Genomic DNA, 20,357 nt, shown 5'->3' with positions numbered 1-20,357 from the left:
ATATCACTTAGATACCAGTATTTGATAATGTCAGCGTGCCAAATGCAACTTGCAGTGTTATGTGTTTCTTCATATGACTGCTATAGTGAGAATATAAAGAAAAATTCTGATCGTATCTTTTTTTTCTGTTGTCATTCAGTGATGTTCCAAGGCAGAGAAATGTGAAGCACGGGGAAGGCAGCGCTGCTAACAAACCAGTTTGGGCTTTGTTAGGCAGTGGATAGACACATGAATATATTACATATGATTATCATAAAATTACGGCCTGGAAATTGAACAGTCATGCTGCTGCATTTTAGGCAGTACATTTATAATAAGCAGTAATAAAGTAAACACTTTGAATGGGTAGAAGAACAGGCATTGCTTGCGACCACAAATGTATGTTCAATCGGTGCTTTCGAAGCTCAATTTAACAAAGCAAACAGATTTCCTTGTAGCGTTGACACGGTTGTTCGCAGTGGTGAGTTTTTGATTTACGGGGGAAAAAAACTTTAAGCATATAAAAGTAGCTGTTTGGGAGAAAAATGGAAGAAAAGACTATGATTCATAATGGCTGTTTTTTGAAAGCTGCGTGTTGTTAAAAGTGGGTTTGAAAGACTCGCTTGCAATTACTTGGTACTTTGGCTTCCAGTTTCAGTTCCTTTTGGTTTGCGCCGATATCATTTGGTGGTTTTCATAAAGAACAGAAGAAATATCATTTCTAAGAACATTTCACAACCTGGATAAGCAATAGCTAGAATTAGGTTCAGGGCCTGATCCTGGTAACTCTAGCACAAACTAATTGGTTTTATGAAACCGCCCCGAGGTGTATAACTTACAAGAATAAGAGTTTGTAGAGCCAGGGCCCAAATAAATAGCAAAAGATGCTATCTGAGTTGGAAAAGTACTTTTTTTTTTTTCCAGTCGGCACAGGAAGGCTGATGGGAAGCTTCTGATGGCACAGCTGCGGGGCTTCTCCCTGCAAACTGATCCATGGGGGTACGGCAGCAAGCAACAGCTCTTGTCGAGTGTGAGACAGACAGATAAAACGAGGTAAAAACAGACTTCTACGGTAGTAACAACCTGGATGTAGAGAAAAGATGAAAAACAGCCCTATGAGAAAGTATAGTGTAAAACTGAGGTATGCTAAACACCAGCACTTGTTCCAAGACCCCTGGCCAACATGCAGAAGAGACTGTGTCAGAATTAACTTCTTCATCCCGTCCTGACAGTCGCCTCTCTGGTTTGGAAGTACAGAAATAGTGGAGCCAGAGGTTGTAAAACAGTCGATAGCCTTGCTTTGTCTCTGGAAGATTTGTTTTGGTTTTTGCTGATAAATTATTAAAGAGATCTCAGCTGCCCTGTGTTGCTGGATTTCTTGGTATCATGAGTGTAAGTACCTAAGGGGTAATTACGACGGGGTTTGAGAACCTAATGGGGGGGGTAAATGCTTTCCCTGGTGTGTGACCACAGACCATCTCTCTCTGCTTCCCCATTTGCAAGCTGAGAATAGTAAGCCTTATGAAATTCATAATTTATGAATGAGGTAAGTGTTGTTTTCAAAGTGTAGTCTTTGTTGGTGCATGACTCTTGTGGCTGGATCTTTGTTTCTTAGCATGCAGAGCTCTCAGTTTGGGGCTGTCTCCCTTCTGTAGAAGCAGTTTGAGTGAATAAAAAACACAAATCAGGGTTAAGAGTGGCTTTCACGGACTAGCTCATGTCAAGCAGAAATACAGTCCTCAAAATAATTCAGGTTCTGGGTGAAATGTTTCCCCCAGGAGCCACTGCTGCATTATGATTACAGCTTTTCAGTCAACCCACACCACATCTCCTTGCTGGTTTAGCTCTGTCTTTCCTCTCTTGCAGTTTCTTACCTTCCTCATGGGGAGCAGCTTTTTTTCAGTAACCTCCAGGGGGTTCCTTATTCTACAGGGATAGGTTTTGGGTTTTGTTTTCTGTGTAACCCCCTCAACAGTTTTCCTTTGCTTGCATCTGCCTGTTTTAGTTCAGGACTTGGACAAATGCCCTCAAGTTTCAGCATTCAGGGATGCTGAAGGGCTGACAGATTGCGGTGCCAAATCCACGAGGGCTACCTCTGGCCCCTGCAGAGTTCTTCCAGGTGCTTGTGGTGATTCTTCTTACCTGTTTCTCCAAATTCACGAGCTGTAGAGCAAGTGAAGCTCTGTTGGCACCAAATACGCATCGTCTCTGAGTGTGTTCACATTGACTCCTGCCTTGAGAGCTCCGTTACAGCTGTCCTACCACCTGGAGGGTTGCTGAAGTTGCCCCATCCCCTACAGGTTCCTCCTCTTCCATCGGTGCGTGCTGGGCGTCAGACTGCCACGAGGTGCTTTTTTAATACAACTTTATTTAGGAACTCAACCCAGTGGAGGTAGGCTGAGTTCACCAGTCCTTAGCACAGGGTTCTTCTGTTTCTCAGCTTCTGCAGAAGATGCGCAGGGAGATCTGGTTTGCTTTGATCCAGAAACCTCTGGTGATGAGGGTGCCTGGGCGGGGGCTACCTATCTGGGACAACTTCCATTTGTTTACCTTGTCAAGACCCGTGGTCCCAAACAAAGCTCAGAAGAACACAGGTTTCTTACAGGTAGTTCAAATGGTGTCGTAAGGGTGGGTGTACCCCGTAACCTTCCAGGATACATTAAGAAATCTATTTCCAGCTGGCACAGCAAGTCATTAAGCTTGTAATATCACCAAAGCAAGGAAGGTTTGTTATTCCTGATGTTGCCATCAGTCAGTTGTCAGGAAAGCCCCAGGACTGCAACCCATTTTATGCATAAGGAAATGGTATCCATATTTGAAATTACTACATGTAATGTTTTCTCAGAGAATATCTTAATCTTACATATTAACAGGAAAGAATAAATCATGAACTATGAGTACTAGACACTGGAAGTCTACAAAAAAAATCTACAATTCAGAAAAACCATGCTCTTGTGGCTTTGAATCACACCATTTTCCTTCTTGGTTTGTTCCATGATTTTCCAGCATTGGGTCTTAGCAATGTGGTTGTGAACAAAAATGTTAAAATTTTTGTATTTTTTACATTCCTTCCCAGGAATGAGATCTCAAAATCGGAGCATTTCCATTTCCTATGCACGCAAGAAGCGGCGTAGCTACATCCCAAAAGCTTCTTTCGTGTTAAATAAACATATCAGCTGCATTGTGTTTACCCAGGCTGATCAGTGTTTGTTGGGTAATACATTACTTAAAAGGACACACAATCAGTATGTTTAATTTAGCAACAGAATTGGATTACCAGTGCTGTTATTTCACTTTTGACACATCTATGGTTTTGATAAAATAATCTCTTGAATTGTATTAAGAAATGGATATTAAATTACATTACGAAATCTCTTCTGGCTTGAGTGAAAATATGAAGCAATTGACTTAACTGATGAATTTCTGCCAGTTGTCAGTGTTAATATTTGTGGGTCTGTGTACAGTAATGGTACGTACAGGCATTTAATAACCACCCTTTGTGTTTCTGTAATTCTTTGAGAAGTTTTAGTTTTACTGTGGAAAATATAAAATACTCTACATGAAGGGGGAAGAAAATTCTTTAAAGCATCTGAAGAAGCTGTCCAAAAATTGGGAAGAAGCGCTGAAGGGATAGCTTGGAGTCTGAAGCCTTCAGAAATACCTCATTTTGAGTTTGGCTTATCACTTTATCTTCAGGAGCTGTTCATTTTGTTACTGCTGCTGCCTTGTTTCAGTCTCCATCCTGTTCCTTCAGGAAGCCAGGACCGCTCTTCGTTTGCTCTTTGTTACTGCTACGGAGTCATAGGCGCAGCGGACAGGTTAATTTTCTCTATTGTGTAGGTCACTCAGAACTGCTTGAGAAGTTCAGAAACGATGTCTGTAACGCTGCACCGGAGTGTGGTGGGGCTGTCCCAGCGTTTGACAGGAACAGAAGGCAGGATTTGGGATGTGCTGTTCTGCTGGAGAGGCTTCGCTTCCTAAGCTGTCACTGGTGGCTGAACGTACCCCAGTCTCCTCAGGGCAAAGGAGCTTGCAAATGTCATGTTCTTGGATGGTTCTTGGAAAAAACGTGGTTTCACGTTTGCAGAGAAGGGTGGGCTGCAGTTCTCCTCCAGCAGGGCGCTGGGAAGCCACCCAAGGGCTTCTCCCTCGTGTGCGTAGGGCTGGTCGCTTCTTTTGGAATGTGCTCATTTTGCTTGTTTGTTTGCTTCGGCTGGGAGAATGCATCCTAATGGAGAAAAGTTAGTTATGTGATCAGAGAGGAAGAATTTTCTTTCTAGACCTTCTGTGGCAGCTCTAAGCTTTTTTTTTTCCACTGCAGGCATTGAAACTTGAGGTTAAAAAAAGAAAGCAGTTTGTGTGCTTGAGCCATTATCAAAAAAGAATGCCTCCATTGCACATGGTAGCTATTAAAAAAATCTATTTTCTGAGAAGGACCTGCTCTATCTTGCCTCTGTGTTATAATTCCTTGTTTACTTCTCTATTTAGAAATAAAGATCTTTTTAATTTCATAAGGTTTCAACTGCTGCTTTTGCTTATTTGTTCTTATGAAAGTTACCATTTTCTGTGTCTACTGTTGTGATCGTTTCTTCTGGGATCTCGGAAACAGGCTGATGACTTTGCATGTGGAATAAGCAAGAGAAATAGCTGCACTGAAGAACAATTTTCTTTCTATAAATGTTTGGTAATAGAGGGGAAAGTGCAACAAAAGGCATTTAAATAGAGAAAGGATTGGAAATGGAGAAAGGATTGGATATAGGATGTTAAGATTTTGCTTACAAACATATGACTGTCTTTTAAATAGACTATTTCCTGAGATAAAATAATTTCAATTGCTTTGAAAAACGTATGTATATGGAAACAGAGGTCTTCTTTCAGTCAAGTCTCCATTTATCCAAAAACTTACCTCTTTTTTTCTTTAAGAACTTGAATGTGAGAAAATATGAGCATTTGTAAAGTTTAAGATTGTCCATTCTGGACTTGCTTTCTGAAATATTAACTACTTTATTTTCTTACCATTAATACCTCTTATGTAAAGCAGCAGCTTGCCCAGGAATTTCTCTCTCCTTAGAAATTAGGGATGATGAGGCTAATGCTTGAATCAAGTCTTCAAAGAAAATAAACACGTGTCAAGTAAAACAAAGAGTGACTCAATGGGGGACATGGTGGCCCAGTCTGATCAGCAAGTGCTGAGTGCACAGAAAAACCTTGGCTACTGGTAGTATCACAGCAAATGCAGCTGTTTTCAGGGGACCAGACCTAACTACATTCAGTGTAAATGGTTTCTCCTCTTTTCAAGATTTTTTCGCATCCTGCCCTGACTTAATGTAACATGTGGCTGTGTATAAACACGCTGCTGTGATTCATCTCAAAATGACTCCATTAGTCTGCTAAGCGAGGCAACTTAAGACGTGCTAGGTGTTTCACTTTTTTAATGTATATATATTTTTCTGAAAATGGGGAATGGAGGGAGACTGATGTGAAAAAACAACCGTTTTTCATAGCGAATAGCACAGATGATGGTGGCAGTGGGAAACCTCTCTCAGCAGGGACAGGCAAGTAGCTGTTTTCTTCTTGTAGGCTAATGTTCTTAGGGGATGGTCTGTGTTGTGTCCAGCCAGATTTGGTGGTGAGCTGTTGCTAAAGTGGGGGTGCAACTCTTGCTCACTGTTTTTCCTATCATTTAGCAATCTAGCAGTACACAGCTGTGGCCCAGACCAGAAGCACTGTCCTGATGCATGTCACCTCCAACAGCCCAAGTCTGAGATGTGGTCCTCTGGGATTCTAATTCTGACCCGCGGTCTGAAAATAGGCTAGGGAGTGAGTATTTAAGGGAGGCTCCGTGGAGTCCTTCGTGTTTCTGTATTGAAATTTCCATCCTGAAATCACTGAATGCTGGCTCAAGGCGTTTTATCAAAAGGCAGAAGTATTGGCACCCCACCAGGAGCATCACTGCTGATGAAGATAAGTGTTTTGGCTGAGACCTGCCATCATTCCTAGGACACTTCTCCCATTTCTGAGAAGTGCTGGCTGGGGGAAATACCTCTCAGGAAGGGAAACGGCGGTGCAGTGTTCAGTTACCCCTACAGGCTGTAAAACTTAAGGGGAAGAAGAAAGGCTTAACCAGGAGGACACCATTTGGAGCTGCCCAGAGTGAATTCCCAAAGGGAAGGAGATTCAAGGCAGTTAATTTTGATGGTTTTCCTTTTCCACTCTAAAGCTTAAGCAACAGAAAGTAGCGTGCAGGTGATAGCTGATGTAGGGTGTGAATTACAGATGTGAGGATCGCTGTGGGCTTGGTTAGCCCTGTGTGTAAACAGTGCTCATTTAGAAGTCTGCTAGGAAAGAAAAATGGTTTTAATGCTGAAAAATGTGTTGTGCTCAGAGTATTTGTCGTCTTGATCAGAAACCTGGGATTTGCTAAAATGTACATAAAAGCTGCGGTAGATACTTCTATGAGACTGACATCACTTAAAGTATTGGGATCAATATGTGCTGTATTTCTTCCTTTATAAAAGTAATTACTACAACTTGCAGTTGTTAGAGGCTATGATCACCATTTTTCTAACAGGAAAAATCATTTAAGTCAGTGCTTTGGCAGGTGTTCATATTTTGTAGAAGGATGTGTCTCTCAGACTGCTAATGAATGGCCAAGCAAGTATCTAGGTAGTTAATAATGCTGCTTAATTGCCACAGTCAGATAGAGCTGCCGTCTAATTTATTGCTATTCTAAGCATCCAAACACTGCAAGAATGATAAACCACGAGAAAGCCTTACGAGATTGTTATTTAGTTGAAGTCACTGCCTTCGGTTTTATATATTCCTCTCTCTGGCAGGTGATCCTTTTAACATTTTCCTGCTTTGGCAGAAAATCAGACACGTGGCCATACCCCCCGCTGCCCCCATTTCCCCTAGGCAGCTGTTTTTGAAGGAGCATACCTTCCCAAGCCAAGAGTCCCTTCCTGTGCTTGTACATCCACAGAGGGCTAGAAAAGGACATTGTTTTTCCTCAATATACCTGACGGAACAAGAATATGGCCAGTGAGCACGTGGCAGTCAAACTTTGGACTGCGTGGAGCTTTTCCAGGGGGATGCGAAGAACTAAGGTGCTGTGCAGAGAGGAGGAGGCTGGAAGAGGCTGGTCATTTGGGTAACTGGTTAATTTTATCCAGGAGGTCATAAGCAGATGCAAACTTTGCTTAAGGATTAAACGATTTTAGGAAAAAAAAAGCTCTTTACAGGTGATGGGATGGCGAAAGGGATAATGCGTGATGTGGAAACCTGACTCTGGCTCTGCAGCCTAGAGCGTAGCAGACGTCAGTTGTAAGCAGGTTGAACAAAATTGTCTTGTAGCACGATTTTTGCTTGACAAGTGAAATCCCAGAGCTCCCTGCTCGGGAAGGAACAGAAATACTCAGAGTAAATGCCAAGCAAAATGTTACGGTCCTGCTTATCAAATTAAGGACAAGGCATGTAGCATGCAGTGTAGGATGACTCAGTCCATGTAGAGAACCTTTTTGTTAATTAATTGCCTTTATCTGGAATTAATGGAAAACAGGTTCACGTGCTTTTTCATGGTATGTGCTATTAAGCTGCCTGCAGACAGTTATGGCCTTTTTGAAACCTGCATCACCCTGACGGTAGTAAATCCCCATGTCACTGCTCGGGAGCGAGTAGGCAACGGAGGTGAAGAATTATGCTAATGAATTGAAATAACCGGCCCCTTTTTATGAGAGCACTTAGGCGAAGATGCTGAACCCATGAATGCAACCCGTGTTGCATTACCCTGTGCAGCTCTTGATGGGTAAACTCTGGCAAACTAAGCGCAGCCAGGAGTTAAATACAGATTTGTACTTATGAAGTGGCTCTTTGGAGCAAAGTGAAGTATATGGGTAAAACTGTTAAAGCCTTAGATAAGGTTCTCCAGTTACCATGGTTACTTGAAATTTTTGCATTGTATCATAGATTAGGATGCATAGGATGAAGTAGCCAAAACAACTAGGAAGGCCAGTGCATGTAAACTACATTTCCAAATCACACGGCATTGCCAAACAGAGACAAATAGCTCAGGATATTGGTTGCTGACAAATCTGTGAATCAATAACATGAGACCTGAAGGGTATTCATATGTGGCTTGAAGTCCCACATTATTTTGGAGTTACAATTTTATTTTAGTTTTTAAATACAAATGAAGAGGAAAGAGAAAAAAAAAAAAAAGAAAAAAAAATCCTCAATAAAGTAGAGTGGAATGATTTTCCATAAGCTCTTTCTGGTATTGAAATCTGACATTTGGCTTTGAGACCTTCAACAAAGAAGGTTGATGAAACATGGATAATACATTTCGTGCACTTAGGCTGGCAGTAGCACTTACACTGGAAGCAGTTTATTCCCATGGAAACCCATTTGCATTTGGGCCAGAAGTGACTTTTTTCCCCTCTGCTAGAGCTGCTGATGTTTTAGCATAATATAATTGCTTTATATTGACAGCAGATTTGAAAAGTATTTTTAAAATGTTGAGTAGCTGAGCATATGTATATGGAGATGGAGTCTGTGCAGTTTTCTGTGTAGGCTGGAGGCACGGTACTGAAAAATGCAGGACAGCTCTTTATCTTTCTTGTATTGTCACAAAAAGAAAAAAAGTGAAATGCATTATTATGTTTATCCCAACTTTTTTTTTTTTTTAAACAGGTAACAAAAGAACTGAAGCAGTATGATAATAAGATTATAGAGTGCAAGTTTGAGAATAACAGCTGGGTCTTCATGAGACAGAGAGTAGACAAAAGCTTTCCAAATGCCTACAGCACTGCCATGGGTGAGTAGAGTAATGCCCTTTAAAACTTCTCAGGCTCACCTTTTGATCTCTTAACTCTGTTCTAGTTTAAGGAGGAAATGTGTTGTGTGTTCTCATTTCTACTTTGAATCCTGGCATATATAACTTATAATAATGCTTCACCATGCAAATGCTTCTGTCATGTTTAGCTTTTATGTGCTATGAATCCTTTGGCTTCAGCAGGGTTGTTTAATGAAGTCAATTAAACAGATACTCTGATGTGCTATTTTACGTAATGCAGCAACAAGTGCCTAAGTCTTTGCACAACTGCAAACACATACTCAAAAACACTTTCAATGGTAGGGCACACCTTTTAAGTGAGACCCAAGAAAGATTTTATTTACAATGGCACTGCAGTGGTAGTTGACTAACAGACAACAGTTCCTGGTCTTGTGCTGGTTTGTAGTGAAGTAATGCAAACTGGCATGCTACAAGTTGAATTGTTGAACAAAAAATCCATTATAATTTCACCTCTATTCAAAATGCCAGAAGCATTATTTGGTGGATGGACAAGAAAACTAATAAGAGAAAATGTCATCTGAAGTTTCCACACGGGTATCACAAACAATGAAGAGGGAAGCAAATGAAAGGTGTTGGAAGCAAATGAAAGGTTGTTCCCTGTGGAATTATGAGAGTTTTGTTTTCTACTACTGAAAATGATTTTGTCAAGTTTTGTAAATTAAGCACTGTTGTTTACTTTCAGGTAAAGTCTAAAAAGTTGAATAAAAATGTGCAAGGTTGAGTAGTGTCCAACAATAGTCATGTTGATACTGACTTTTTTTAGGAGCCAAAATGAAATTTAATCATATTTAAGACCACGTTGTTTGCTAGAACATGCGTAGAATATGTAGGATTTTTTCTAAGCCATTCTACTTATATTTCTGCCTCAGCAGTGAGTAGATTTTCTGGCATAAACAAAATGTGGTCATTTGTCAGGAAATAATAAATCTGGTGGCACCTTAGGGGGAACCATCACAAAATGTAGCTGAAAGACTTCTCGTCTTTAAGGAGTATCATATTTTTTCTTTCCTTAATTCTTAAGAGCATGTGCAGCTGCCCTTTTTGTCTTCATATTTTCTCTTTGTGGAGCAGTTAATTTTTTCTTGACTTTTCCATATCAAAACAATAATGAACTCCTTAAAAATAAAATAACTTAAATGCTACAGGAAGAACTGTTTTGTAAGAGATACTAAAATTTTTCCATAGGAATTTTTAGAATAGAACGGTCCCTTTTTTTTACTTCAATTTTCCATTTTTGAGCAGCCAGAGTCAGGAAAGTATATGCCGATTGTTACTTAAAACAATGCTATGTTGCAAGTAAATTTTAGGGAGTCCTACTGTGGTTTAATAATGTAGGGAGTCAACAGATTTTTATTTTTCCACAAAGTTGCATTCATACTGTAGCCAGTCCTACCTGCTACACATTATCCTCTCATAATCTTCTACCTTTTTCCAAGACAGCCACAGTATTCATACTTCATTTCTTGCCCTTTTGTTGGTGGTGGGTTTGTTTGTTTGTTTGTTTTGTACTCCCTGAATCTCTAGGGAGGATTAACTAGGAGTATAGAAGAGGAGCACAAAGTTACATCTGAAAATTATTAATAATATAGGAACACAAAATCATTCAGGTTGGAAAAAACCCTCAAGATCATCAAGTCTAACCATCCACCTAACACTACCAAATCCACCACTAAACCACGTCCCTTGGTGCCACGTCCACACTCCACCACTTCCCTGGGCAGCCCGTTCTGATGCCTGACCAACCCTTCTGTGAAGAAACCCTTCGTCATGCCCAATTTAAACCTCTCTTTGTGCCATTTGTTTTAAGAGAATTGAGCCTTTTTATGTGATCCATAAAGCCCTGCTGGCCATAATTTAGAAGCTATGGTCTGGGCAGTTGTGTTAAGTAACATGAACGTGCTTATCCATGCATGCCTTCGCCACCGAGCGGGACCGCGGCCTTGTCCACCATGAGACCTGGTGTGCTAGACACACCCCTGGCTTGGCATCGGGTTTCTCTGTCACGCAAAAATGTGTGGGTAAACAAGTGTTGTGCATTGGGTTTATAGTGTTTGTAGTACTTAGTGGAAAAACAGAGTGGCCTTAGTTTAGAGGTTTTCACTGCTAAGCCAGTCTTGTTTTGAAGTGTTAGGATTTGGGTAGTGTCTTAAGGCCAGGCCCCACGAGGCGTTTGTTGCCATTCCTTGCCTCAATATGACATCAGTTCCTGACATGTTTGTAGTTGCTGCATGAAGAAGTGCACACACACCCTCAGACACACATGTGTATGCCTTTTTTTGGTTAAAAATAGCAGTTCCCATGAGGTCGATGCCCACTGTGGTAGTGGTGCTTTGCTGACCTCTGAGGCGAAGCAGGGGTGGTTGACTCCTGACAGAGCAGCCTTGTGCAATTACGCGTTAAGGCCAACTACTTGAGCCAAATTACATTATTTATTTTGCAACAAGGGGGATCAAATTATCCAAGTGCAATAAATACTGCAACAAATCGGGTCGGTAACTTCAGAACGTGCTCTTTGTCCCCAGCTGTGTGCAATAGCATCCAGAACCCGGTCACGAAGGAGATGCTGTTCGAGTTCATCGACAGGTGTACGGCAGCTTCCCAGGGACAGACACGGAAACACCACCTCGACCCTGACACCGAACTCATGCCGCCCCCGCCGCCCAAGAGGCCGCGCACCATCACATAAGACCCTGGGCTCAGCGGATGGCGTGTTTACACTGCTGCAGAAGGTGAAATACGAGTGTGAGGGCTGGAAAAAGAAATACCTGAATTGCTGTAAATACCTAGGTGTGTTTTTTCTTTTTTTTTCCCTTTTTGTTTTGTTTTTCTCCAAATTCCACATCATGAACGGACGTTGGTTTGTAACTGACAAAGTCAACCTTACCGTCTGGTATCTGAAGATGAAATTTCCAAAGGTTTAGACAAGAACAGTACAGTGGAATCAAGGGAAAGCTGCCTTGTTTATATACGGATATCTTTTCACCTTTAATTTATAATGTCAGCAATCTGGAACTGCAAAAACATTGGAATGCTGTACTTTTTAGAAGCCGTGTTTAAAAAAAGAGAAAAACTTTTTTTTATTATTATTATTGTTATTCAACTGGTTGCAGTTTGTCACCCATAGTATAATTTATCCTAGTTTCCCTGCATTTCTGAGACTTGTGTTTAAAAGCAAACAGCAATGTTGTTTCCGCACTGTGTTGGTTAAAAACTAAGCCTTCTTAGATTTCACTAATTTTAATATTAGCTGGGTTTTTGTTGTTGAAATATTAAAAAAGTGAATCCCTCTTGTAAATAGCATCCTTTTGAAAGGGAACGTGCTGGGTGTCTTATTTTTTTCTCTGTTTGAACCTAACACACCAAATGTATAGTGGGCTGATTTTAGCTTTGCCTTCTAAGTTCCTCTGTAGATAAGGAATACACCAAATCTTTAGCGTTAAGGTCTCTGTTCTGAGACTGATTCTAGTACAGGGCTTAGTTCTCCACAGTGATACTATTGTAAATATTACGAAAAAAAGTACACTTCACTGTGATATGCAAGAGTTACAACCAGTGCTATCGACGACGTCTTAGATCCAGGCGCTAAATGGCAAAAGAATTGCCAGACAGCTCCTGCATGAAGGCGAAGGCAGTTTCAGCGGGAGACAGCTGTGTCGCAGGGAAGGTCTCCTGGCTGGGGTAATTTGCAGGGTTCATTTTTTGTGAAAATGAACCATTTATGAGGGTGGTCAGGGTCGGCTGTCCAACGATACAGCACAAAGCCACTGTCTGACTTCCCTCCGAACCAAACGGAGCAGCACGTTAATACGTGGTGGCTCTCAGGGCAGTGCATTGGCAGCTGTCGGTGATACTGATTCTGGGAAGCTGCCTCCTCGTTGTCTCGTGGAGGAGCTGTTCTGAGCTGGGGTCAATTAGAAACCAAACTATCGCAGATTTTAAAGTTTACTGTCAATTTAACAAGCAGGGATCTGATCGGCTTTTCCTATAGTTTACTTACCGCGTCAGTACGAGTCATCCTTCATCCAGCAGTCTGATCAGTAACGATACTCAATGCGTTATAACTACAGTACATTTCCATTTGGATGAGTTTTAATGTTTGTAAGCAAAATTAACTCCTGCAATATTTCCTTTTCTATGTGGAAACCTTAGGACTACGCTTTGTGGTGGCTTCTCTTGCTGTTTCAACCTGCTGTGTAAATACACGTGGCATCATTTAGGTGGTGTTCCTCGCGTCTCTTTCTGGGATATTCCACACGTGTTTCAGAGAACCGAAGGAGTTAAATAAGTTACTTTTTATACTACGGTAAAACTTGAGGGGAAAAAAATGTGTTCATCAAAGTTCTTTTCTCAACTGTACATAGTTTCTGCATATTATCTATAGAAAAGATATAATATCACCTATGCAAGGTGCAAAATCATCTCTTCAAAAGAGCCTTATGAATTTGTTGTGAAAACCTATGCAGCCTCTAAGCATCTTGCATTGAAACACGCAGTTAATTATTTCTTCACCACTTAGTATAAGCATTTTCCCCCCAATTACACTCATCGCTGAGATTGTTAAAACAAACTTTTTGTCGCCAATCCTCATGGTTCTGTGGCTATTGCAACTTATATGATGATTGCAGCCTTTTAAATGAGTTACTGCATTTCATTCTTGTGAGGATGTCTCCAGGCTGTCTCCTTCTTTCTCCTTCCCAGCCCTCGCATCTTGTATTTCAACAAGACCTAGCTTCTGGTTTACCTTTTACTTTGGAGCTGCGGGAATCAGGCTGCAGCTCGCTTCCATGTGCATTCCACCAAGCTCATGAACGTGTTGTAGCCCTTGTATCCGGACAGCATCTTTTCACACTCTACTTGAAATGGGTATTTTGAAAGAGCAGTGGCTCTGAGGAAGGTTAGAGCTCCATGTTCACGTTTGATTATAGAACAATCCTTGCACTATGACCTGTAGCTTTTTAGAGAGGTCAATTGCCTTTGCTTTTCTGGAATCTACTGGTTGAATGAAGAACCTGACAAAACCAAACAGAATTTCACTTGGACCAGATGGGTTTCATGCTGTGAGAAATGCAGACCTGCTTTGTCTGCTATTAGATGTTTGAGACTGAAGCTAAGAAGCAAGGAAGAGTCTGTGCCAGGAAAATAATGATAATAAAAAAAAAATAACTTGTCTACTTTTTGGTGTACAGCATGATATCATCCACTGTTACGTCTTTTGTTAAATATATAATTAAAATTTGGTTTCAGTGGAGTTTCCAAAAAATGTAAGTACATTCCTCTGCAAACTATGTATTAAGTATTTTAATAAAGTCAATGGTTTAAAATACTGCTGCTAAGGATGTGTTTGTTTACTTCTGAGGCCCTGTGCTGTCCTGGTATCAGATCAAGCACCAAAACACTGTGGTTACTACTCTTCAGTCCTCCAAGGTGGTTTTCCACATTTGTCAGAGGCTTTTCTCTTGAGCCTCCCAGCCCCTGAGCCAGTGGTGGTAGTGATCCATTATGCCATTTTTTAAGTACACAGTGATCCATTATGCCATTTTTAAATACAATTTGCTGCTCCTAGAACCAAAAGGAAACCAAAAGGTGTGTGAAGTACCCATTTTATGACAGGCTAACGTTAGGTAGCTTATCCAACTCAGCGTTAGAGTGCAGTTGTATGAGAAGTTGTGCACGAGGCAGCTGCCAAGCCAGGCCTGGCATTTGAGCACACCTGGGGAGGTTCAGTAACTTCTTTAACTCCCGTCCCGTGGTCTGTGTGCATTTGGGAGGCAGGCTGGCGTGCCTGGCACATCGTGCTGTGGTTCGTGTCGGCTTGTTCACGAGAGGAGTCCTTCAGCATCCCCACTCCTCAGCGCAGCAGCTCATCAGTGTGGTGTCTGTGAGGTGTGACTTTGTATTTGCATAATGTGTAACGCATAATTGTGTCTCAGGACCCAGGAGTATTCACAAAGGCTTTGGCACAGCAAGCTAATCTCCTAGGATTCATCTGCAGTCAGTGCAGAGAGGATGAGAGCAGAAGTTCAATTTGTTCCTCCTGCATCCCTCCTGCAGATGTCTGTCTGTCTCTGCAGAGTCTCCTCTACCAGTTCCTTTTTGAATCGATATTATGCGCGTCCTTTTATGTCAGTCCCCTGTGCTATTATGCTCTTCTGAGCACAGCATTAAACATTTTATTGAGTGTAAATCTTGGTGCATCAAAATCGCTGCAGTGGTCAATGAAATTTATAATCTCATTAAAAGTATTGGATTAGTTGGTCAAGAGCTATTTATTTTCCATATGTGGCGTTGCTTTCCTTTGTACCTCCTTAACCCAATCCTAAATCCCAGCCGTTCTGCTAACTTCCCTCAGACCGACATTTGGCTGAAATGCCTGATGTGGCCGGATCACTTCCACCCTTCTAAAAACAGTGGCTTAGGGTTTGCTGGTCTGTTCAGGGGAAATCAAAGCAGCACCTGCCAGCTGGGCCGGTATTCATCATACATGTACGAGCAAGGAGCCTCTCCTCCTTCCCTCCCTCATGACCCTCGTCCCCTTATTTCCTGTACAAACAGAGGTAAGTCGCACTCGGTGTGCTGACGTCTGGGTTAATTAGTGAATGCACGCAGTGGGAGCACGGGACACTGTTCTTTCTGCTTCCCTGGTGAGATCCTGCTGACCTCCACAGCGAGCCGAGAGCGTGCGTGCAGGTGCAGGGATGTGTAGGGCTGGGGCTGGAGGTTGATTGAGACATACACAGCACGGTTTTTCCCTCCGCCGGGCTCATTTTTAATCTGTTTTATTTCAGTCCGCAGGGAGCAGTCGAGGAGTACCTGAGCACGCTGCAAGAAGCGCTGGTGCCAGAGCCTCCCGCTGACGGCGCGCCCCACGTGTGGAAACGTGAGGGATGCTCAAGGAACCCGATGAGAGGAGGACAATCTTGCTTTCCACTGTGGCAAAAAAGAAATAAAACCTAAGTGCAACCCCTTTGCAGTTTGTCTGGAAAACACTGGACGTAAAAATAACTCAAAAAATTAATGAAATCCAATTATAGTCAAGTCGGCTCCCATGATAGGAGTTTATTTAATAAGAAGCACTGCTCGTGCCCCCTTTCTCCCTCCTTTTTCTCCTCCCTCAGTATCTTTGTGCCTATTTGACTAGCAGAAGGCAGGCAAATTGGGTTCGGGAGCATTCATCTATGATACTTTGAGAAAATTAAATGTTGATTAACTCCTGTGTTCACAGCTTCCTCTAGTGCGAGGAGGCGATAAGGTTATCGTACCAAATGCGCCTGAGCTGTGTGTAACACCGGAGGAACAGCACCTTCTTGTTACCGAAACAGACTCCGAAGAGTTTGTGAACTCATTTGACCATCAAAAGATGGAAAATTTTCAACCAAATGGTGGAAATGGTTTCCCCCCAGCTCACACCCCGCCAGCAGGAATGATCAAGTTTTGGCAGCTGGTGCTGTCTGTTGAGTATTTAAGGACTTCCAGCCTCCTCCTCGGGTTCAGTGTATGGACAGCCTTACGCAAGATCTTTTCAATGAAGAATTCCGGTTTGACTATAGGGAGGTTTGGGACCCATGAAGTAAGTGCTAGGAAAGCACTAAAGAGCCAAAAAAAAGTCTTTTTTTCCTCATCAGGCGGTGGAAAGCTCGCATCTCTGAAAGGATTTCTGGTCTTTATAGCAGTGGGCTGCTGGGCTAACGCACTTCCTCCTGCCACGACAGTTTGTTCTTTTAACAGAAAAGATTTAGTATGTTACCGGTGGGCTGGAAAATCAATGGCACGAGATCAATGATCATTCTGCTGCCGGGTAAGACTTACCCGTGTGAGCGAGCGAGTGACCCGCTGCTGTCCTGCACAAATAACCCGTGGCAGGCAAACGCTGGAGTTTGGAAAGTTGCGTTTGGCTTTGTGCTTTTCGCCATTTGCTGACCAGTGGGAATGGGCTCATGCCAACATGGAGTGAGAGCAGCAGCCTGCAATGCTGGGGCTCCTCGCCTTATTGATGGAGAAAAGAGGTTTTAGCATGCATGCCCCTGTCCCTGCCCAGGACTGTGCCCGAAACACTTGTTAATGCTGCAAAGACAGGGGAAAAAAAAAAAAAAAAAAAAAAAAAAAATGAGCATCTCTCACTAAGTATAAAATGCAAGATTTACCGCGTTAGGCAGCAGCTCCTGATAAATTGACTGGCAAAATATTTTCCGAGTTTGTGGAGATTTGACAAAATTAGCCATTCCCTAAAGCCAGTTGTGAGCGCAGAGCATTTCTGCTTTCACACACAGTTTTGGGAGGAAAAACAGAGCAATTCCTGTACAGGCAGCCGGGTTATGAAAACTGACAGAGCATTGCTTGTGTGGAGAGGGTTTAAATGATGCACGAGGGACTGGTTAGCGTGTGATATGCAAATGCAAATCTATCCTTGAGGCACCGCGGCTACAAAACGGCTCACAATAATGCTCATTTATCGGAAAGCCATTTCTTACTGCGGATTCCTCCCTCCCAGAGCAGCAGGGCTCCTTTCCGGAGTGCCTTGGTCCATCGCGTGGGCTTTGCCTGCCTTTGCCGAAAAAAAATGGTTATGGGTCACTGCATACCCCAGAGGATCTCAGCAACGATTTCGGTGTAGTTACAGCAATGGATGTGTTTGTGGCCAGCCTGTCCTGTCCAAAGTTACCAGTCAGTGTGTGAATGCAGGAGGTTTGCCATGCCTGCCGCTGGTTGCAGGGGGATATTGCAATGGAAACAAGCACGACTGGCAAGGAAATGTCAAGATTTCCCCCAAACACCGGCTGTTCTTTGGGGTAGCACCGTGGAGTAGGTGGAATCCAGCAAACTTTTCCTGCATTTTACATAAGTCTTCTTTCTTTTTTTTTTTTTCAGCTTTAGTAGAAGCTCCTTGGAAATGGCTTGCGATATTCCGTGTAAATTACTGGAGTGCAGCTGCGGGGAGTGCTAAGACTCTCGTTTTCAAGTTCCTGGACAGATTTTAAGTGACAACAGAACTCAATTCACATCCGAAGGGCTCCCGTTGCTCGCTGCAAGAAACGATATCAGACGTGGCACATTATCTGCCTGCTACCTGGCTGAAGCACTTTAGTGGCTGAGTGGGAAGATTCATTCTGACATTCAGGCAAGCGATCGGTGCTGTGACCCCAGCTCAGGGCGGCTTACAACACAAGATTGCCCCTCTTCTACTGGGCTATGGGGCGCCATCCAAACTGTCTCGAGTCACACCAGCAATATTGTTTCCCAAGCACAATGGAAAGTTTTGTTCAGGCTTGTTATTCGGAAGAAAACCAACTCCATTAAACGTAGATGAGCGTGTTGACGTAAAGTGACGCGGCAGCAAAAGTTTTTAGTTTTAATCTTTTTAAGAGAGAACTTTCCAAGCTCTTTCTTCTTTCTCAGGAAGACGAGGGAGCAGCTGAATGCAGCGGGTCAGGAATGGCGTTTCCTACCTGCTTTTGGGGTGAAATTGTAATGAGTGATGTTTAAAGACTCCAGGATATTTTCACAGAACCACATAATAGGTGAGGTCGGATGAGACCTCCAGGGACTGTCTAGCCCGATCCCTTTCGAGGCCTGCATTTGTCACTTTTTAATTGCATATTAAAAATGAAGAAACGGCAGGAGCGGAACGTTAAAGAGTTCTGTTCCTCATTAAAACGGGACAGCTAATGTACGTACGGTGTGCTCGCTGACAGCCATTAACTAATCAACAAATCATCATCCGGGGTAGCGCCATCACTCTCGCAAATGAACGGTGACTGTGCGGGGACAGCGGCAGCAGCTCGCCCAGCAGCACGAGCCCGTTGTGAATATCCATCACGGCTCAGAGGGCTCCAAGCCCAGGGTCTTTGAGGATCTGTAATTGGTGCCAGGAGTGCGTTCATTGCCAATAATACCTAAAGGAAAGGGTGTGCTTCTGGAGTGCCTCCCGTCCTAGGGGTACTCACAGCTGTGGGCGGCGGATTCTGCTCCTGTGAGATGCTAAACTTCGTGTCCCGTTTCACAGCTGGGGATAAATGCCTCAGGAGGTGCTATAAGCAAAGCCCCCAAGGCCACCAGGCAAGCCATGGCAAAACCCAGAGCTCCTCTCTGCTCGACCCTGCTCCTGCGATACGGCACAAGGTCACCCTCTGCAACAAACTAAAACCTTCCCCTGCTTCTTCCCAAGGACACGAGGCCTGAAGGACACAAAAATGCAGAGCCCGGGGTATTTTGAAGATGGTTTCACTAAAAATATCTCCGTTCCCAGCCTTACATTTAAAATGCTGTAATTTGCCAAATGGGAATCCAGGCTCATTTCTTCATATCTGCGATTCGGAGATCATTTCCATGTCTGCCTTTCCCTAAATAGGAACTCAAAACTTGTGGTGGCTCACAAAGACTGCCTGTTTCTGCTTTGCTCAGTCCTGAGGAAACTTCAATTGCTCCAGACATTACAGATGGCCCAAAACACAGTGGAGTGAGGATGAGACCTTCTATTGCCATGTTTTGGACGAGGGCATTGATGTCCTGATGTAAGGCTGTCAAAAGCAAGGAGGCTCCTGTTGAAAGGAAGGGCACTCCGCTGAGCTCTAGGTATGAGCTGTTGCAAACAGGCTTAGAGGGGCTCCCAGACATCCAGCAGAGCTGGCTGAGCTTCGCTTGGATCCTCCTCTTCTTCTCAGGAATTAGGTTTCACAATACCCCTGTGATCGGATAGGAGAGCTGGCATTTTCTGCTGCCGTAACTTGCTCAGCACAGCTCCAAAACGCTGGTGGGCAGACAGACCGGTGTGTGAGTTGGGATCCGGTGAGCGAGCCTTCACGCTGTAACCAGGAGCTCTGCAGAGAGACTTAGCTGAATAAATGTTTGCCAATACCGCCCTTAATTCCCTAAACTTGCTGAAAATGAAAGAGAATACTGGCCCAGGCGAAATGATTGAATGTAACTGCTTTGATGTTTCTTAAACAAATCTTCGGGTAATTTCTCAATCACATCTGTGCATGCTATATAATTTAATATTTTTGACAACTCCGTGGAGTTGCGAATTTCTGGGATATTTGGGTTATCAATTTCACCGGCATGGTTTTGTCACTTTTCAAAGCCAGAGCACAATTAACACCCCCCTTCAGCTTATTCCAAGCAGCTGCTTCTACCTCTGCTTTGAAAGGGAATCCTATTTATGTGCTGTTCTCTGATGCAATTGGGCAGCTAATCATTCAGATAGCATCCCATCTCCTTCTAAAAATTAATAATAGGAAAAAAAAAAGAGAAAGATTCCTGCTGTTCAGAGATTGAGTTGGAGCTGGTAACCTGGGTTATTGCAGGAAGCCGATCCCTGGGTAGGGAAGTTTTTTGCTTGGCACTCTGTGCCAGTAAACAGAACTGGTAATAAGTCACACCTCTGAAGTGGATCAAATTGTGTTATATCTGAAGAAGCTGTCAGAAACTGATAGGAGCAAGTCCTGAACCGAGTGAAGATCTGAACGCACTGTTTCCTCCCTCCTGTTCTCCCGCACAAGGATGGCATGTGAGAAGAGGCTGTTTTGAAGTC

General features: G+C 43.0%; 1 protein-coding gene across 1 annotated transcript in view; it reads left to right on the top strand.

The window, feature by feature from the left end:
• The window catches only part of RNGTT (RNA guanylyltransferase and 5'-phosphatase), a 179,385-nt gene extending 165,395 nt beyond the window's left edge, over nucleotides 1–13,990 (top strand). The window contains exons 15-16 of the mRNA XM_032184677.1: nucleotides 8,668–8,791; nucleotides 11,353–13,990. Of these exons, the coding sequence (XP_032040568.1) occupies nucleotides 8,668–8,791; nucleotides 11,353–11,516 (288 nt within the window). The 3' untranslated portion in view covers nucleotides 11,517–13,990. The remainder of the gene's footprint in view (nucleotides 1–8,667; nucleotides 8,792–11,352) is intronic.
• Nucleotides 13,991–20,357: the final 6,367 nt, after the last annotated feature.

The sequence above is a fragment of the Aythya fuligula genome, chromosome 3 (assembly GCF_009819795.1).
Source record: "Aythya fuligula isolate bAytFul2 chromosome 3, bAytFul2.pri, whole genome shotgun sequence".
Taxonomy (NCBI): domain Eukaryota; kingdom Metazoa; phylum Chordata; class Aves; order Anseriformes; family Anatidae; genus Aythya; species Aythya fuligula.
This window is presented reverse-complemented; position numbering and strand designations above follow the sequence as displayed.